The sequence below is a fragment of the Panthera tigris genome, chromosome D4 (assembly GCF_018350195.1).
Source record: "Panthera tigris isolate Pti1 chromosome D4, P.tigris_Pti1_mat1.1, whole genome shotgun sequence".
Lineage (NCBI taxonomy): Eukaryota > Metazoa > Chordata > Mammalia > Carnivora > Felidae > Panthera > Panthera tigris.
The window spans coordinates 11,973,467-11,992,594 of NC_056672.1; the positions used below are offsets into that span (position 1 = coordinate 11,973,467).

General features: G+C 47.3%; 1 protein-coding gene across 2 annotated transcripts in view; it reads right to left on the minus strand.

Annotated features, from left to right (window-relative positions):
• Positions 1-19,128, minus strand: part of APBA1 (amyloid beta precursor protein binding family A member 1) — a 207,803-nt gene that overhangs the window by 31,503 nt on the left and 157,172 nt on the right. For both annotated transcript variants that reach the window (XM_042965242.1, XM_042965241.1), the window contains exons 3-4: positions 6,372-6,467; positions 1,737-1,776 (exon numbers count right to left, since the gene is read on the minus strand). In XM_042965242.1, the coding sequence (XP_042821176.1) occupies positions 1,737-1,776; positions 6,372-6,467 (136 nt within the window). The remainder of the gene's footprint in view (positions 1-1,736; positions 1,777-6,371; positions 6,468-19,128) is intronic.

The following is a 19,128-nucleotide window of genomic DNA, read 5'->3' on the forward strand; positions in this document are numbered from 1 at the left end:
GTTAAAAGAAAGATAAAGAATTAACCACGTACTTCTCTACGGGCCTTCCAGGATTCTATGTTCATCTCTGAGTTAGTGCTATTCCCCGAAGAGGGTCTCTCGTCAACCATGGTGACTGTGGATATGCGGGTAGGTTTAAAAGCAATCCAAACAATACTTAAATGACTACATAAATGCCGACCAGTCAAGAGACAGTTACACTGGACCTAAATAAATTATGCATTTGAGACATGATCTTATGCCACTGATCCTCCAGGGATTTCGAGGATAATCAAATGTCACTGTTGCTAGATCATACCCTGGGAAAAAAGCCGTTATGTTCGTAATTTCATTTTAGAATTTTTTTTTAAAAGTTAAAAAAATTTCACATTATACTGGTCCTAAGTCAAAGAGCTGCAGGTTTCGTTTCGGCCTTCTGGAACGTGTTTGTCCTTTCAAGTGAGGCCTCCGAGTTGCAAACATGTTATGTCCTCACGCCTTCGTGAATGCTGAGTCTGGGGGAGCGTCGCTGAAGAAAAATGAAATTTCCAAACTTCCAAAAACTCCCCGAGGAGTACTCATGGAATTCTTGGGCCTCACAAAAATGGCACGAATAATTTACAGGTTACTCAAGAAAGAAACCTGAGTGAAACAAACCTATGAGCTTGACCGAGGCTGCAGGACTGCAGGGTCATAAAGGTCTAAGAATCCTGGTAATTCATCCTCACACTGACTATTCATTCATGGGATCCAAGGGCCAGACAGAGCTTCACGGTGGTGTTCTGGGTGGTTTCTAGTCCCCAGAAAATCCCTTTTCAAGAAAATGTCAATCTACCCTACCTGAAAAACTAACCTCCATCCTCTCTGGTAGAGGGTCGTGGCACCTCTAGCTAATGAGCACCTTTGTGTGGATGAGGAATAGGCACTCTGTTTGTGGGGCCCGACCTCAAGCTGGGCTGCCCCGCGTGGGCCAAGTTCTGACCCCACTAGGCCTCCTGAACGGGTGCCCTTGAGCAGTGAATCACCTGCACAACCATACGTGGCCACCCTACACAGAATACCATTTACCTGGAGAGCTGTGGAATCAGACTGCCAGCTCACAGCCTGGCTCTGAAACTTGCTAACTGTGTGATTTTGGGAAAGGCACTCACCTCGGCTTGAGTAAAAATGCCTCAGTTCTCTCCTGTGTAACATGGGGGTGTGAAGTCCACTTCACAAGATAGATGTGAGGATTCAATAAGTTATTACATGAAGACCGTGTATCTGGCACAGAGTACAAGCTTGATAAATGTTACTACACTTAACTCATCCAAGCAGGAGATGAGAATTATTGGGAAGGTCTTTTTTTTTTTTTTTCCTTCCCTAAATTTAGAGGACCAAAAGTCTCCTTTAAACTTCATTCCCACTTGAATGGTCCTTGATGGATGTAAGAGGCGTCCTGGACTAGAGGAGAGGAGATTTGGATTCAGATGGAGTGTGACCCTTTCTAAGCTGGAAACAGCCCTCAGCCTCCATGCACCTTCTCTTGGGTTCTCAGGGACAGAATCAGCAAAGGTGAGGAGGGAGGCAAGGAATCTTTGACAGGCTCACGGCTGTTTTCTTTTAGTTTAAAATTCTCTGATCATTAAGACTGTGAATAAGTGGTTCTGTGGCCTTTCTTCCCCACTATGGTCTTACCACCCAGTGCTTCAAATACCCAAAATGCTAGAAGATTCATGCACGACTCAGTACTCAATTACTTCCTTTTCAGCTCTTACCTTCAACGTAGGTTGGGAATGAAGCCAAGCTTTTTCTTGACTGTAATCAAGACAAAGAGGTTTCAGAAAGGGCAAAGCGTGATGAAAAATGCATTAACACAACTTTATCCATGCAACATGAAAAATAAATAGATCACCAATGACAGATATTAATCAGGTGTCGACCGTTTTTGGTTATTACGGAGAGAAAGGTGTGAACAGACACACACACTTCTTATTAGAGGTTACCCAAAGCCCAGAACATCCATTCATATTTTAGGTAACCTGAAAATCTCACATTCCACAATTAGATGTCCATCCGCTTAAAAAGTTTCTAAGTGAAAAACTGTTAGATGAGTAAAAGCACCAACAATGTGATTATATATGTTGAAATCAAGAATTCTCTTGGAGAATTTTATTTCCCTTCAGGTCTTTGCTTCAGTCATCTCTCACTGTGCTAAAAATGTTTGCCAGAGTTTTCCTCTCCTCCTTTTGTCCCTTGTTGGTTTAAAAATTCCATCATGTAAGTGATTAGTATATGTTACCTTAACCTAAGAACATAAACAAAGGAGTGAATTGAAAACTGTGGAATTTCTTACACTAAGTAACACCTCACAGCAAGGGTCTTCCAGCAGCATTGTTGGGCTATGAGCATGATTGGCTAGAAACCTTCTAGAACCTGACTGGATGGCAGTTTCAATGCTAGGTTGCAGAGGAACAATACTTACCATTTGGTTCCTCCCGTAACTGAGTGTCACAGAGAACTCTGAGTGGCCTAAGAGTAGGAAGTTCATTCCCGCTCTCGCCACAGAATTTGTAGCTGATGTGTTGGGGGCAGGGTGATGTGAGCATTGCAGGAGAGTGGAGAGCCCCTGTCAAAAACAAGACTCCTTCAAACGAGCAAAAAGGAGGGTCTGCAAGGCCCAGGGCTATCCTCAGAAAGCCTAAAGAGTTTCATGACTAAGAGTCTAGTGGGTATGTCATTTCAATCTGTATGTTTTAGAAAATGGGTATCTTATACAGCACAGCTGCTCAATGGGTTGACCTGGGTTGATGGTAAACTCTGGGGTGCCTGGAGGCTGGGAGAGGTAGGGCCTAAAAGAGGGGGGACATCAGGGGAACAGCTCTGTCTTGTAGCACCTTTGTAGCAAAGGGATGACTAATAAATACCTGCACAACACTCTAAAAATAGTAGTGTTAACTGTTCTATTAAAAAAAAAAAGGGGGGGGGGAGGCAAACACACCCAGGCTTAAGACTCTGTTTCAATTCAAGACAATGACAAGAATTCAACACGAATCACACAACATAGCACACAAGGCAACCTGTCAGTAAACCTTCCGGAATGTGCCCGCGGGGATGAAATGGTTCCTCACACCGAAGACGGTGGGTTTCTTATTTCAGAAGGGATAACCTTTAAGGAGACTACAAATACAAGTCCACTGGGAATGAAAGGTCATTGGCTCCTTTTGTCCCTTGCTGGTTTAAAAATTCCATCATGTAAGTGATTAGTATATGTTACCTTAACATAAGAACATAAACAAAGGAGTGAATTGAAAACTGTGGAATTTCTTACACTAAGTAACACCTCACAGCAAGGGTCTTCCAGCAGCATTGTTGGGCTATGGGCATGATTGGCTAGAAACCTTCTAGAACCTGATCGGATGGCAGCTTAAATGCTAGACTGCAGAGGAACCTCTGCATTTATGGAAACCTGCACCCCAAGGAAAGCTAAGATAGGTGGACAGGAGGAAAGAGAACTACAATTTCAACTTCAATGGTGCTTGACATTGGTTTTACTTTTTCGTTGATCCAAGTGAGAAGAAAGGGTCAGTTGAGGGGCAATAGCCAGCTCTAATTCTGGCTAAAAAACAACAAAAACTGTATAACTTCGCGGTATGTAGATGGGAGCCAGTCTTCACAAAGACTAAAGATCTTAAAATTAGTATTTCCCAACCACCTTCCTCGTCCTTGCCCTCAACAGCAAGGGGCCTGGGGTAGAGAGGGTTTACTTTGTTTAATCAAAATGGGTTGGCCTCCAGGTACACCCAAGAAGCCAACTCAGACTTTCTTGGCCTATTAGGATACTTTTTCTGAATGCTCACTTCAAGGACAGTCCCCAGATTTTAGCAGAAGCTACGAAAGAATTACTTGAGTCTATAGTTCTAAAAGCTGCCGTTTTTATTTAGAGCCACAACGGAGGGCATTTGGTACATTTACTTATTCTCTATTCATAAGCTCATGACTGGCTTTCTTTAGTCTCTGGGGTAGTAAGTTTCTTACGGAAAGAGTTTTGAGAAATGAAAGAATCTCTAATTATTGCACACAAAGAGGATTTTCATCATTATTTCTAAGGATATGCAGAAACATGTGCCAAGTCCCGTAGGAACCGAGAAATAACACATTTGCCTTGCTTATTATATCTGATGAATAATCAAATGCTGAATATTCAGATGTCTGATTAGCCCTTTGTTTTCTCACATGTGGACAGAGATGAACATGAGTTGATCCTTCACATTCAAGAATTAATAAAGCCACAGTCAAGAAGATGAAAGGCCAAAGTCCTTGGGATTTTCCAGGAGACACTAAACCATGTGCAGAGCCAGGAGACCCGACGACTGGAGTCATGACATACAAGTTACCTTGTCCACGCAGCGTGTGGCCTGCGGGCACTTTTTGCCCCAAGGGCAGAAGACCCTGGCATTCAGACCCTGGGCCCACAGGGGCTCTGGATTCACAGCCTGCCCTGACCCCTTGTGGGCCCTAGACCTTGGGTAAGTCACTGAGCTTCTATGCTGCCTCAACCACAGTGTGAGGACAGTGAGTCCTACACCTCACAGAATTACTGTAAGGATTAAATGAGATACTATCTATGATTTGCTTGGCCTGATGCCTGACCACTGTAAATGCTCGAGAAATAGCCGCTTTTTATTAGTTATGATCACTGTGGCCTTGATTCTCTTCTTCTTGTTTCTTGTTCTCACCCATCCATGTACTATGAACAAAGGATAAGGCAGAGCTGTGGGATCTAGGGTCCGGAGAAACAGTGACCTAGTTACCCTCCGCTCCCATGAGGTAGGGTCTGAGGACAAGACCAGAGGAGGACAAAGCGTATTTCAAATTTAAATTTTAATGTTGGTGTGATTTCAGAGAAGGTCTCCTTATGTTCGTTTGGGTTAACATACACAGGTTATTAAAAAATCTACTTCTCCCTGTGTGAATAGTTAATGGCAAACGTGTGTGTACTCAGTGATGCTTCAAGGGTAAATTTTAATGAAGACTCCCTTTAGAAGTGATCTGCCACTCGCTGTGAAATGGAAACCGCTTCCTTTTGTCGCATTTAACGTAATATGCTTAACAAAAGGGAGGAAAAGGAGACAGTCATTGACTGTGTGGTTTACCTCTTTCATGCACAGCCTCAGCACTGGCTGGGCTGGAGTGAGCTGAACCCACCCGGAGACCACATAGGCACAGCCCCACAGTTACCCGAGGCCACTTCATAAATAGCTGGGGTGGCACTTGGCCGCGGGTAAAAGGACAACAGTGTGGGAAAAGGCAGCGCCCCCCCCCCTCCAGGAGGAACACCTGCCCTTTTAATACCTTGCTTGGAAGCAAGCACCATTTAGTAGGGCGACCACATGACTTACTGTCGGAGAGGGACACTTCCGGGCTGTGCTCTCTAGGAGTCCTTAGCCACACACGACTGTTTAATTAAATTGGAATAAAATGCAAAATTCGGTTCCTCAGTCCCAACAGCCACATTTCAAGAGCTTCCTAGGTGCATGTGGCTAGGCACCACCATATAGGATAGCACAGAACTGAGTATTTCCACCAATGCAGAGAGTTCTCTTGGATAGGGAAGAGTGGAGGGGCGCCTGGGTGGCTCAGTCAGTGAAGCGTCTGACTTGAGCTCAGGTCATGATCTCATGGCCTGTGAGTTCGAGCCCCATGTCGGGCTCTGTGCTGACAGCTCAGAGCCTGGAGCCTGCTTTGGATTCCGCGTCTCCCTCTCTCTCTGCCCCTCCTCCGTTCACACCCTCTCTCCCTCTCAAAAATAAACATTAAAATTTTTTTTTAAAAAAAGAAAGGGAGAGGGGTGCTCACTAGCTGCACTGCTTGCACAACAGGGGTGGACTGGAAACCACCCCAGGTAAACCAGGACCAGTGGTCATCCTGATGTCATGAGAGAGATTTCACTTGGGCCTGAAATAAACGGGTACTTAAGAAACCAGTCCATTTCCCAAACCGAGGTTTGTAATTCCCCGAGGAAGGATGCTGCTACACAGAGCTCTTCCCTCCCAGTTTCTGGCACTGTCCTGGAGAACTTTCTGGAATGATGGAAATTCTGTGTCATCTCCCCTGTCCGATGCAATAGCCACAAGTGGCATGAGGCTACTGAGCACTTGAACTGTGGCTAGCGTGCCTGAGAAGGTGCACTTCTGTGTCATTTATTAATCAAAATAGACACCTGTGGCCGGTAGCTACCAGGCTGGACGGTGCGGCTTCAATCACCAAACTCCAGGCTAGAGAGGAGAGATCTGCATTTCTCTCCCGCGAGGGGAATTTGGGGGATTTGGGCAGGAAGCTGAAGAAAGCTCACACCAGAAGAGTAAGACAACACACGGGCCGGTGGCTTCTGGAACAAAATGGCACCCTACCTCTTTATTCGAGGAGGCCTCCGCGGGGTCGCTGGGGTGAAGGGGTAGGCTCGAAGACTCTGCCCCCAGGGGAGGGGAACTGCCAGGAGACGGGGACTGGAACACAGCAAGGGAAGGACACAGTGAGAATCGGGGGGGGTAAGGGAACACCCGGCCGGGGCGGGGGCCAGAGGACAAGGCCCCACAGAACCAAACAAACGCTTCCACAGTGAAAAACTTTCTTGCAGAGAAGCTACCAACAGTACATAAAAGGCCTGCATTTTTTGAGCTCTCTTTTATTTCTATTCATGTTTTTCATTTTAGAGGTGGGGAGGGGCAGAGGGAGAGACAGAATCTTACACAGACGCCACGCTCAGTGCAGAGCCTGATGCAGGGCTGGATCCCAAGACCCTGGGATCATGACCTGAGCCAAAATCAAAAGTCAGACACTCGACCGCCTGAGGCACCCAGGCACCCCTTGAGCTCTTTTAGATTCCCACCATATTTTCTTGTTTCATTTATGTTTATTTATTTTTGAGAGAGACAGACAGAGAGACAGAGCATGAGCAGGGAGGGGCAGAGAGAGAGGAGACACAGAATCCAAAGCAGGCTCCAGGTTCTGAGCGGCCAGCACAGAGCCTGACGCGGGGCTCGAACTCACAGACTGCGAGATCATGACCTGAGCCGAAGTCCAAAGCTTAACTGACTGAGCCACCCAGGCACCCCTTCCACCATGTTTTTAAAGGAAACTTTTATAGCTTTGCCATTTTGTTCCTCCTTGGGCCAAGTGTTTAAACATAGCAAAAGGTGAATAAAGTCCTAAACGAATAAAGCTAATGGGGATACACATGAGTCTGTGGTTTTTAAAATTCTGACAAAGACTTTGGATACTAATGGTCTTACAAAACCACCTGCCCAAGACTACCTGAATGGAAAAGGAAAAATGAAAGCAGGTATTTTTTAATTAAACATTTAAAAATGTTTATTTTTGAGATGGGGGGAGGAGCAAAGACACAATTCGAAGCAGGCTCCAGGCTCTGAGCTGTCAGCACAGAGCCTAATACGGGGCTGGAGCCCATGAACCGTGAGATCATGACCTGAGCTGAAGTCAGAAGTTTACCCAACTGAGCCGCCCAGGTGCCCCCAAACAGGTATTTTTACTTATTTTTCATTTTTTTTTTTTTTTTTTTTTACTTGAGAGTGAGAGAGAGCGCATGTGAACGAGCAAGGGGCAGAGAGAGAGAGAGAGAGAGAGAGAGAGAGAGAGAGAAAGAATCCCAGGAGGGGGAGAGGGTGAGGGGGAGGGAGAGAGAAGCAGGACTCACCCAAAGCAGGGCTCGTATTTTACCCAAAGCGGGGCTCGTGTTCACCCGAAGTGGGGTTCAAACTCACCCAATGTGGGACTCGAACTCATGGACCGTGAGATCACGACCTGAGCCAAAGTCAGATGTTAACAAATGAGCCACTCAGGCACCCTGAACATGGCAGCTGGGACTGATGGCCAGAAACCACACCACCTGTATTTCTCCAGTTCAGATTTCAAGTACTTTTTTCGGATTTAATCCACAGGCCACTGAAAATTCAGAGAAATTTCAGCATCCAAACAATATGACCTTGGCTGCTCTTGAAACAGTTCAAAAATCCTTTATTAAATGATAGGTTTCAAAATAGGGGGTAGAAACATAGCTTCGGGGCATATGGTCCCCGTCAGGTGTGTTACTGCCTCTGGTGGTGGCACAGGTAGGTCTTGCTGGACGGGGAACAGGAAGCCCCAAGTGAGGGCCCAACACAGCATGTGCTCCATAAACACCTTCCCAATGAACAGCCAAAAAATCAAGCCAGCAGGCCGGAGGGTGGGACTAGTACGGGCGCTGGAAACCCTCCCCAGCCAGTACCCAGACATCTCTGTATGTGCTCCTGAAATCCTGACAGATGAAGGGCATCTTCAGGCAAGCCACAGGGATGCTGAAGAATGCTGCAGCCAAGGTCCTCTGACGGCAAGGATATACCCCGCTTCACCATTTGTTGAAGTCTGATAGAAAGCCTAAAACAGAACCCACGTGACCATCTGTTCTCTGAAGAAGCGTGGCCGTGTGAGGGGAGGTACGTCCCAGACAACGGAAGCAGGGTCAACCAGTGACAGCTGAATCTGTTTCTGATCTCTTGCAACTGGCCCCCTTGGGAAAACCGAGATAGAAACAGCGGCACAGGACCTCTGCATGGAAAACGAGAATGTTCCACAAGATTGGTTGTGCTGAGTAGGGGAGGGGGTACATTAATACACAGTGGGACTTCGGGGCACCTGAGTGGCTCAGTCCGTTAAGCGTCCGACTTCGGCTCAGGTCATGATCTCGCGGTCCGTGGGTTTGAGCCCCGCGTCGGGCTCTGTGCTGACAGCCCAGAGCCTAGGGCCTGCTTTGGATTCTGTGTTTTCTTCTCTCAGCACCTCCCCTGCTCACTCACTCTCTCTCTCTCAAGAATAAACATTAAAATAAATAAGTAAGTAAATAAATAAATAAATAATGGGACTTCAATGAGCATTATGTGAAATCATAAAAAAAATACATCTTTTCCAGAAAGTCTGGATTACAGGAAAACACAGGGGGCACCAAATGACCTGGACGATGATGTGGTGAAATGCAGTTTTATTCACGCTGAGACTATTCCTGTGAGGCCTGGATTTGATCTCCATGCCCACAGACCTGATTCCGGGCAGGGAAATGAGGACCAATGAGCTTCTTAATCATTCACAGGCAGAAATCAGCCACTGCCCAGTGAGGCCAAGAGTGTGGGCGCAGGGTAAGAGCAGACGTAAAGGACCCCCTAACTCCACAGCCCCTGGATGCAAGAACCGAGTCCTACATGCCTTAAAAAAATCCCACGCAGAAGTTTTTATTTGGTGCCCAAGAGAGCTGAGGGGTACTGGCTGAGGTTAGCTTAGTGTGGACCACTCAAAATTAATGTAGGAAAGTCCTCACGAGGTTATAGGGCCTTTAAAGTTTCCCAGTTTTTCAGATTTGAAGAGCTTCCTTAGATATTTACATCTATGTTTTCCCCCAAGTAATTTCCTCTGTTGCAAAGATTTTAAGGGTCTGGTCCCTGGGAAGCTAGTACAGCTGGTTTTTCTTTAATTGCTTGGTTTGAGGGCTGTGTTACACCTTCACTTAAAAAAGAAAGAAAAGAAAAAAAAAATCTTCAAAAGAGCCCTTCAGTTCCTATTTCCTTATCTAACCATCTTCTCTCGAAAATCTTCTAAAAATGGATTCGTTGCAACACTGGGAACATGGGATCATCTCAGGATGATGTGAGAATGCAGGTTATCCAGACAGCAGGCTGGAATGTGGAAGAGGCAGGGCAGACCCCACAGTGAGGTGAAGTGACGAGCGCCCAGAGCCTGCTGGGGCACACGGGAGAGGAGGGACCCACACTGCCCTCATCAGGGACCACTTCCCCCCAGGGCACCACACTCTAGCCTTCTGCATGCAACTAAGCTCACTCACTTTTCCTTCCATTTGCATGTGCAGTTAATGACCTCCATCTAGAGAGTTCTCCCACATTCTTTCCCACCGTCGATGCTGAATTTGAAAGTACCTATCTTGCTGAAGTTTTCTCAGACTCCACTCACGGTATACGGTTCTCCCCTGATGGCTTGGGTCAAGTTCTGTAATTATGTGTGTGTCTGCCCTCTCCCAAGAACTCTGGCAGGGATCTTATCTTAATCATCTCTGGAATCCAAGGGCCTGGCCGTGGGGCTCATCAACAGTAGGCATTCAGCAAACATTTGCTGAATAAGTGCCGTCAGTGTCGTTTCCAGCTTTACCATATTCTCCAAGCTGCAGAAAGCAGGTCAACCACTGATCTCCTTCGTTATTGTTTCCTGGCCGATGGGATGCCCCCTCCTTTTTTTAATGTTTATTTTTGAGAGAGAGAGATAGAGAGAGACAAAGCGCTAGGGGGGAGGGGCAGAGACAGAGACACACACAGAATCCGAAGCAGGCTCCAGACTCCATGCGGTCAGCACAGAGCCCAACGCGGGGCTCAAACCCATGAACCGCAAGATCATGACCTGAGTTAAAGTTGGACACCCAACCAACTGAGCCACCTAGGTGCCCTGAAGCCCTTTTCTGATAGCACTCCTATGATCTTACGTGTGGAATGTTAAACTTGCATTTTGAATTAGAACTCTGACCTGAGCTCCAGCAAAGCTCTTCTGAAGCTACAAGCTGTCTGCAAACGAAAGGCCCCCCACCTGGTGGGAACCTACCACTCCCCACACCACTGCTGACAAAGTCAAGGTGGACAAGCGCCTTCAGGGCTGGCGCAGTCCCCATGGAGCCTAAACAAAGGTGTTTAGTATTGACTTATCTCAAATGTCTGCTTTACAAGCCCTTTGCCCCCTCACTGCCAGCTTTGCTGTACTCTCAAAAGTAGAGAGGGGTGCCTGGGCGCCTTGGTTGAGTGTCCGACTTCAGCTCAGGTCATGATCTCACGGTTTGTGAGTTCGAGCCCTGTGTCGGACTCTGTGCTGACAGCTCAGAGCCTGGAGCCTGCTTCAGATTCTGTGTCTCCCTCTCCCTCTGCCCCTCCCCTGCTCACGCTCTGACTCTGTCTTTCAATAACAAATTAATGTTAAAAAATTTTTTTTAAAAAGTAGAGAGAAAACCAGAAACTAGATAACACTTTTTACTTTCAAAGAATGTACTGGAGGCAAAGTGTAACCAATAAAATATGATACAAAAAGTGAGTTATTATTATGTATTTCTCTGTCTGAAGTCTCATGCCTTCTGGGTCACTGACTCGACATTCCATTTTAAGTCAACGAGACCAAGGATGGGAAGCAAAGGTGGGTGTGAAAATTCACAAAGTGCCACACAGGGCGTCTATAAGGAGGCGTCTGTGATGTCCCAAGACGACTCAGTAACTCCCAGTTCTGGTTAGCTGCAGGAGGTCTTAAGCTGCTTGTCTTCTACAGGTGGTGTTCTAGCACATTCTCCACAACCACGGTCCGAATTTTACTACCACAGCTCTGGGGCTCCACAGAGCAGAGCTCTCAGCTCGAAGAGTCTGGTTCCTCAGGGCCAGGGCAAGAGATGGATAGTCCCTTTGTTAGGCTGGAGACAGCCTCAGGATACAGAAGCATCCAGAGGGAAAGCCAGTCACTCATTTCATTTCCAATCAAACATCTCCCAGGAGCACACGCTGTACCTGCTGGCGGGAGAGGTGATATGTGCAGGGAAGCAAAGCAGGCAGAGAACTATTATTCATTTATTCCTTCAACAGGCATTTCTGTGCCTACCTCTGTTTTTGATACTGGCTTGCTAAACAAAGAGGAAAGAGACGCTGTGGTCCTGTCCTATATCCCTTTCCAGATGAGGGGGGTGGGCAGACGTGCGGAGGCAGGGCTGTGGCAGGGATATTCACCTGTACATGGGACGCGGGGCCGGGAGGGTGCAATTCTGCAGGAGGGGAGGGGTATACGTGCAACGCTTTAGGGGAAGGGGAGACTTCAGCTGAATCCTGAAAAGTGTGCAGTCTTCATGGGGCAGGATGGGATGGGGAGTGGAGGGAATGTTCTGGAAACAGGCAGGGAGGTCGAGCAGCTCTGCAGGAAAGTGGGAAATGAGCTGGCGGTCAAGGACAAGTCACTAGAGCCTCGCTGATGACAAGTAGCCAGCACCTACTCTCTGCCCAGAGGATGGGGTTTTCTTTGTGAGCCACTGGCCCATTGTCTTCAGCAGAGAAGGTCAATCTAGGCACTTAGTAACTGTTTCCTCAGTTGGACTGCAAACCCAAAGAACTGAGGGACCGAGTTAACACTTCCTGCTCTTCCCTTCCCTTAATCCTTTCTCCCTTGACATATGCATGAAGAGAAGACTATGGCCTGGAAAAGCTGACTGGATGATAATGAGAACACCCCCTAAACTAAAGGGTCTGCTGGCTCTTTCCAAGTAGACAGTGTTCTTCTCAGAGAAGCCCGAGGACTGAGCACAAAGCAGCGATCTAGAGACATACAGAGAGCTGAAGAGACTTCTGGAGAGACTCCACTCACAAGATACACTAAGGTGAGTTCCACTGGGACCGTTCATTCATTTGTTGAACACGGAAATTCTGACAGTGTCTGAGGAGGCCCTGACCCCTGGCCTGCACCCAGGGAGCCCCTTGCTCAGCAGGGGAGACAGACGGACACACAAACGCAGGTTGTCCTCTGAAAGCAGTGGCCACTGGGTCCTCGAGGAGAACAAAAGTCACAGTAACACAAAAGCAGTCGCCACTGAGCTGACCACCCACGACGTCACTGTCCACCTCGACCCCTCTCTCCGGCCCACGTCTCTGGCAGCTGGTCTCTGTTGGGACCACGTGGTGCTACAAGGCCACAAAGAAAACAAAACGGAAAGCCAGAAGCCTACAGGCACACTGCAGAGCAGAAGAGCGAGTACTTCTACGGTAAATAAAAAGCAGGATTTTAGAACGAAGCAACGGGCCCCGTTGGAGGACTGCTCCAACCAGCCACGGATAACTGGGAGAGTTGGTGGAGTAACACCAGCTCACGAGGCGGACGCTAACCTAGCAAGAAGGATGGGACCAGGGGTGCTTTGAAAAAGCATGACTGGAATATCAAATCCATTAAGGGAGGCCCTTGAGAAAACTGTAGCAGCCCTTACAGGTCTTTGCTGACACCGTCCTCTTTACGACTAGAAGGATCCCTTCGGATCACGCTGCAGATGTCACCATGTGAACTGAAGAAGGGTTCTACTGCATACATTCGATGGCTTTTTTTTTTTTAAGTTACAACTCCTCAAATCAATACTTCTCCTTTGTTTTAAGAATTCACAGGTAGGTGAGGGGCGCCTGGGCGGTTCAGTTGGTTGAGCATCCGACTTCGGCTCAGGTCATGATCTCGAGGTTGATGAGTTTGAGCCTCGCCTCAGGCTCTGTGCTCACAGCTCGGAGCCTGGAGCCTGCTTCGGATTCTGTGTCTCCCTCTCTCTCTGCCCCTCCCACTCATGCTCTGTCTCTGTCTCAAAAATAAATATAAAACACTAAAAAAATTTTTTAAAGAATTCACAGGTAGGTGAAATTATAACCTACATGTTATTAGTCAAAAGATAAAACAACTAAACTTCTGTTTATAATTTTTAGTATTGTTTCTCAAGATCAGGTTCTAACTAAATCCCCTCTTGCCTCCCCCCATACTTTGAAATTTTGGTCCTCCTTTTTGTTTTATGTTTATTTATTTACTTTGAGAGGGAGTCAGAATGCACGAGTAGAGGAGGGAGGCCTGTTGGTTGGTGGAAATAAAAAATTCCTAAGACACAGGATCTCGTCTTCATATTCAACACGATCTGGCTTTCCAATATTAGGGTCTGTTTCCAAAAGCACAATGTGAGTCTAGGGAACATAAGGTCCATTTGTCCTTGGAAAGAGGCTGGGATAAAGAACAAAGAAGAAGGCTGGCATGTTTTAATTTTATAATGTGGCAGAACAAGTAAAGCTCTGGAGGTTTCAAGATAGCAAGACAGCAGAAGGCTCCAGCCGCAGGAGCGGGCAGACCAGCATCTGAATCCCGCTCTCCCACTCACTGCTCTGACTCGGCGCCCTTACTCATCCTTCTCTGATCCTCCTGAGAATTGAGAACAACGGTTACTACCCACCTCCTGGGGCGGACATGAGGATTCATTGGCGACCACGTACACAGGGCACCAGCTCAGGGCCTGTGTATGCACAAGGCACACAACCAACGTCTGACGAGTCTTTTAAGATTCCAGCAGCAACGACAATCACTTCCCCCAAGGGGGAGTGTTCACCAGGATAACACGTACCCATGGAGATGCTTTCCTCGTCTCCCTCTTGTTTCCTTCCTTATTAAACTTTTACACATGGCTAAAATTAAAAATCACGTAGAAGGCTCTCTAAAATCATACTACAATAGACTCTAAATTAATTTATAGGCCCCCAGACTCCTACTGGTATCTTGGTGAGAACCGCACATTGCCAGCTATGGCTGGGGGTATATACAACAACTGTGTGTGATTTCTGGCATGCCCGCTGTCTCCCAGTCCAGACAGCATCTTGCAACGTGAGGGTTGAGGGTGATGCTATCATGGCGAGGGAGTTACAAAAAAAAAGAATCAGGTGCATATGCAGGCGTTAATTTACAACAAAGCCACCCCAAGACCTACCGAGATACCCTTCTGTGAGGACCTTGGTGAAAGACTCCAGCTGGCTCTAGCCAACCTTGACCAGTCCCAATACACGTTGGTCATTTCTTCCAAGGAAACTCAGTGACAAAAATTCCACGTTGACAAAAGGTAGGAGAAAATAATCCTTCAAAAATGACACAGTTTTACCAAATGTGTGACTGGGTTATTTAGTAATTTCACCTGTGTAGAGTGAGACGCAGCACCTGAGAAATAAATTTTTTTGTATTTTTATTTTTTTAACATTTATTCTTTTTGAGAGAGAGAGACACGAGTATGAGTGGGGGAAGGGCACAGAGACATAGAGACACAGAATCTGAAGCAGGCTCCAGGCTCTGAGCTGTCAGCATAGAGCCCGACGCAGGGCTCGAACCCATGGACTGTGAGATCATGACCTGAGTTGAAGTCGGACGCTCAACTGACTGAGCCACCCAGGCACCCCTAGTTTTTTTTTTTAAAGTCACCAAGCAACCCACATACCCCATGAGGCCCAAGCACCAAGTGCTCATGGACCTTCTTCACTAGTGCTATGAACTGTGTCCCCCTCAAATCAGATGTTGAGACCCTAGCACCCAGTGGGGTAGTATGAGGAGACGGGGCCTTTGTGAGGTAATTAGGTCACAGGGATGGAGCTCTCATAATGGGATTAGTGCCCGTACAAGAAGAGACACAAAAGAGCCTCCTTCCTGTCTCTGCTCTCCACGGTGCAAGAACACAGCAAGAATGTGGCCGTCTGCGAAAAAGGAAGGGGGTCTAAACCAGTAGCTGACCATGCAAGCACCCTGATTTCTGACTTCCCAGGTTCTAGAACTGTGCGAGGTAAATACGTTTGGTTTTTTTTAATATGTTTGAGAGAGAGAGAGAGAGAGAGAGAAAGAGAGAGAGAGAGAGAGAGAGAGAGAACGTGTGCACGAGGCAGGGGAGGGGCAGAGAGAGAGAGGGAGAGAGAGAATCCCAAGCAGGCTCTGTGCTGTCCAGGCAGAGCCCAATGTGGGGCTTGATATCACGAGAACCGGGAGATCATGACCTGAGCAGAAATCAAGAGTTGGATACCTAACCGACTGAGCCACCCAGGCGCCCCAATTTCTGTTGTTGAAGTCACCCAGTCTGCGGTGTCTTTCTTACACAGCAGCCCAGACTGACTAAGACAACCAGACACCTTTCACTAAGTACCTGTTGACTCCCACTTTAAAATACAACTTTAGGGGCGCCTGGGTGGCTCAGTCGGTTAAGTGTCCAACTTGGGCTCAGGTCATGATCTCACAGCTCGTGAGTTTGAGCCCCGTGGCGGGCTCTGTGCTGACAGCTCAGAGCCTGGAGCCTGTTTCAGATTCTGTGTGTGTCCTTCTCTCTCTGCCCCCCGCCCCCCACTCGTGTTTTGTCTTTCTCCCAAAAACAAATAAACAATAACCATTTTTTTTAATACAATTTTAACAAGCTCTGAGCAATCACGCCCCAATTTAAAATCTTCCGCGGTTCCTGCTTGTGTAGACAATAAATCCCAGACTCCACCCCGGCACTTCAGGCACTCCAAGGTTTGGCCTTAGTTTCTTCACCACTTTTCCCCCTTCCAGTTATTATTCTCTACCATCAAGCCAAACTGAGCTATTTCCTGCTTCCTGTATATAACCTGAGGGTTTTTGTGCACTGCCCTTGTCCATGTTCTTGTCTCAACTGCACATGTCCATGAGCCTCCAAAGCCTCATTTCCAGTGTTACTTCTTTAGTGAAATCTTTCCTATTCTCTTCGGTGAGTGGGAGCCCTCTCCCATGAGAATTGCTGATGTTTCACTAGTGCTGTTCCTTTTTTTTTTTTTTTTAAACGTTTATTTATTTTTGAAACAGAGAGAGACACAGCACGAACAGGGGAGGGTCAGAGAGAGAGGGAGACACAGAATCAGAAACAGGCTCCCGGCTCTGAGCTGTCAGCACAGAGCCCGACGCGGGGCTCGAACTCACGGATCGCGAGATCATGACCTGAGCCGAAGTCGGACATGTGACCGACTGAGCCACCCAGGCGCCCCTCACTAGTGCTGTTCTTATATATGTCACTTTTTCCTTTATGTTTTATTGAAATACTATACGATAGTTTAATTACAATGCTTTAATAAGCACTATGAGGGCAGGATGTGATTTATTTTGAGGGAGAGAGAGAGAATGACCACGTACGTGACATGAGCAGGGGAGGAGCATACAGAAAGGAAGAGAGAATCTTAAGCAGACTTCACACCAGCACAGAGCCTGACTCAGAGTTCAATCTCACAACCGTGAACCGAGGTCACGAGCTCGGATGCTTAACCGGCTAAGGAACCCAGCATGTGATTATTTAACGTTTACAAGGTTCTCCATAAAATATACAACAAGAGCCTGATAAATAATGTCGAACACGGGGAAGCACGCACGGACATCGATCCTTTTGTACCGGAGGACAAAGAAGACACAAAATACGTTGATGCACAGAGTTGGTCCTGAACCCACGTAGCACTGCTCTTACGTGCTCACACAGTATCAGTACCCAAGTGCAGATCAGGGTTCTGTTTACTGATCCTTGATCACGGTCTCTTTGCTTGTCCGACACTGTTTGCAAATCACACGTCCTCATGTGACGAGTATTGTGGATACGACAAGAACTCTCAAAGGTAGCATTTCAAACAGACCATAATCAAGCACTCGGTCATTCAATTCCTCACCAGGCTGACCACTCCGGTTCTATATGGGATTTCAAAGGCGTGGTTGCCTGTGGCCGGTGATGGGACGTAACCTTCTGCTCCAGGGACTGTGTGGGGCTTCGCGAGTTCCGGCATCCCCGGAGAGCTTTTTTTGCTGCGCATCTTGGTTGACCCAGCTTTATCCCCTTTCTCAAAGAAACGCACATTGTTTTCCTCACTGATTTAAGTCGTTTTAAATTCGCCCTGCTCCATGTTAGAGTTATAAAAAAAGAAACAAATATATGATTAGGTTTCTCTTGCTCCAAGACATGTTTGTGCTTTTGAAAATTGAAACCGGTTAAGAAATCCGTAATTACTCACTCTCAATTCAAACTATATTATCAATGCACATTTCTGTTTCCTTAATGTGGTGAAGTAGGAAAGTTAGCACAGGCATTGTAGGGGCATAATTATGTCATTAAAATGATAATAGCCTGGGCCTAATGAAGTGTTTTATATACACATTTATAATGGATTCAATTAATACCAATGGAACATTTTGAGATAACTGTCGGTTAAAATATTCTAACCATTTTTATTCTCTCTTTTCCCACGGGGGGGGGGCGGGGGGGGGAGGGGCAGGGCGCGTGCTCTCAAGCCCTGGACCACCTTGGACCTCAGAGACAGCCTTGCAATGCAGGTGTCTCCTCAAAGAGAGGCATTCTCACTGTCAGCAAGCAATTCATTTTATTACCATCAAAAGGGCCTTAAGCTTCTGAAGCCACCGTCTCAAAGGCAAAAAAAAAAAAAAGGCCGAATTAACTATTAACCAGTGTCATTATTTTAAGTTGAGGTAACTTACCAGCTGATAAAGCCCATCCGGAAATACAGGTTATCTTTTACCCTTTGAAAGGGCCTCACTCTAGGTGTTCGAAATGCATTACAATTTGTGATGGACAAGTGAGGCAGCCAACCTCTCATTTCCCCATCAGGGGCCTGCACTTTCCTTCCCAGACCTCCAGACCTGAGTTCCGTAAGAGGAAAAACCAAAGTCACTTGTAGTTTACGTTAAGCGATGCAGCCAAGAGCACGTTATTTGCCGTAATAACACATCACCTACCAAGGACAGCCGCCATCTCTGGAAGGCTTACTATGTGCCGGGCCCTGTTCAGGGTACGTTAGGCCCATCACCTTGTCTAGCAAAGCAGTTCCTAATGCGTAAGACACCAAGTTCACTCATCGTCGTTAGCATCGTGAAAGCAAAAGACACAACACAGAGAACAGAAGGGGAGGCCACGGGACCCACAGTCACTCTTTTATTAGAACACAATGCTGCCGGGGAGGAAGCAAAGAGCCCAGCTTCTACGTGATCAAACGGCCTCCTCTCTCTACGGGTCGTCCTGACCTTCCAAGCAACAGGCGGACCCGGCTGCATTTCCCACCCAGCCTGGGGAATGCCCACTCTCCTGCTCTGTTCCTATACCCTGAGCACGGAGGGAAGCGCAGAGAATTTACAATCTCACAGCACGAGGGTTAGAACGCCGAGGGCGACGAGGCAAACATCATTCTGAAGCCCTGGGATCCACCTACCTCTTCATCGTGACACTCGAACTGGTACATCCAAAAATTCTCCATCTCTCCAGGTGCTATCTGGGCAGCAGGGCGAGCTCTGGTGCCTCTACTTGTGAGCTGAGGCTAACTCCTGACCTCAGTGCCCGTCTGGTGGACTGTTTCCAGGGTGTTAGATGCCCAAGTCGATAATGCAACTTGTAACAGGAGATGTGACCACCTCCCGGGGTGTCCGGCTCATCGGCATTAACCCCTGGGCGCCCGAAAGGCCCCCGGCAGTCGTATGTCACTGGTTGCGCGCCATCACCTGATGTCTGTGAGAAGGGGCCGGCCTACCCCTTCTGGCAGTGACGCCTACTATTTC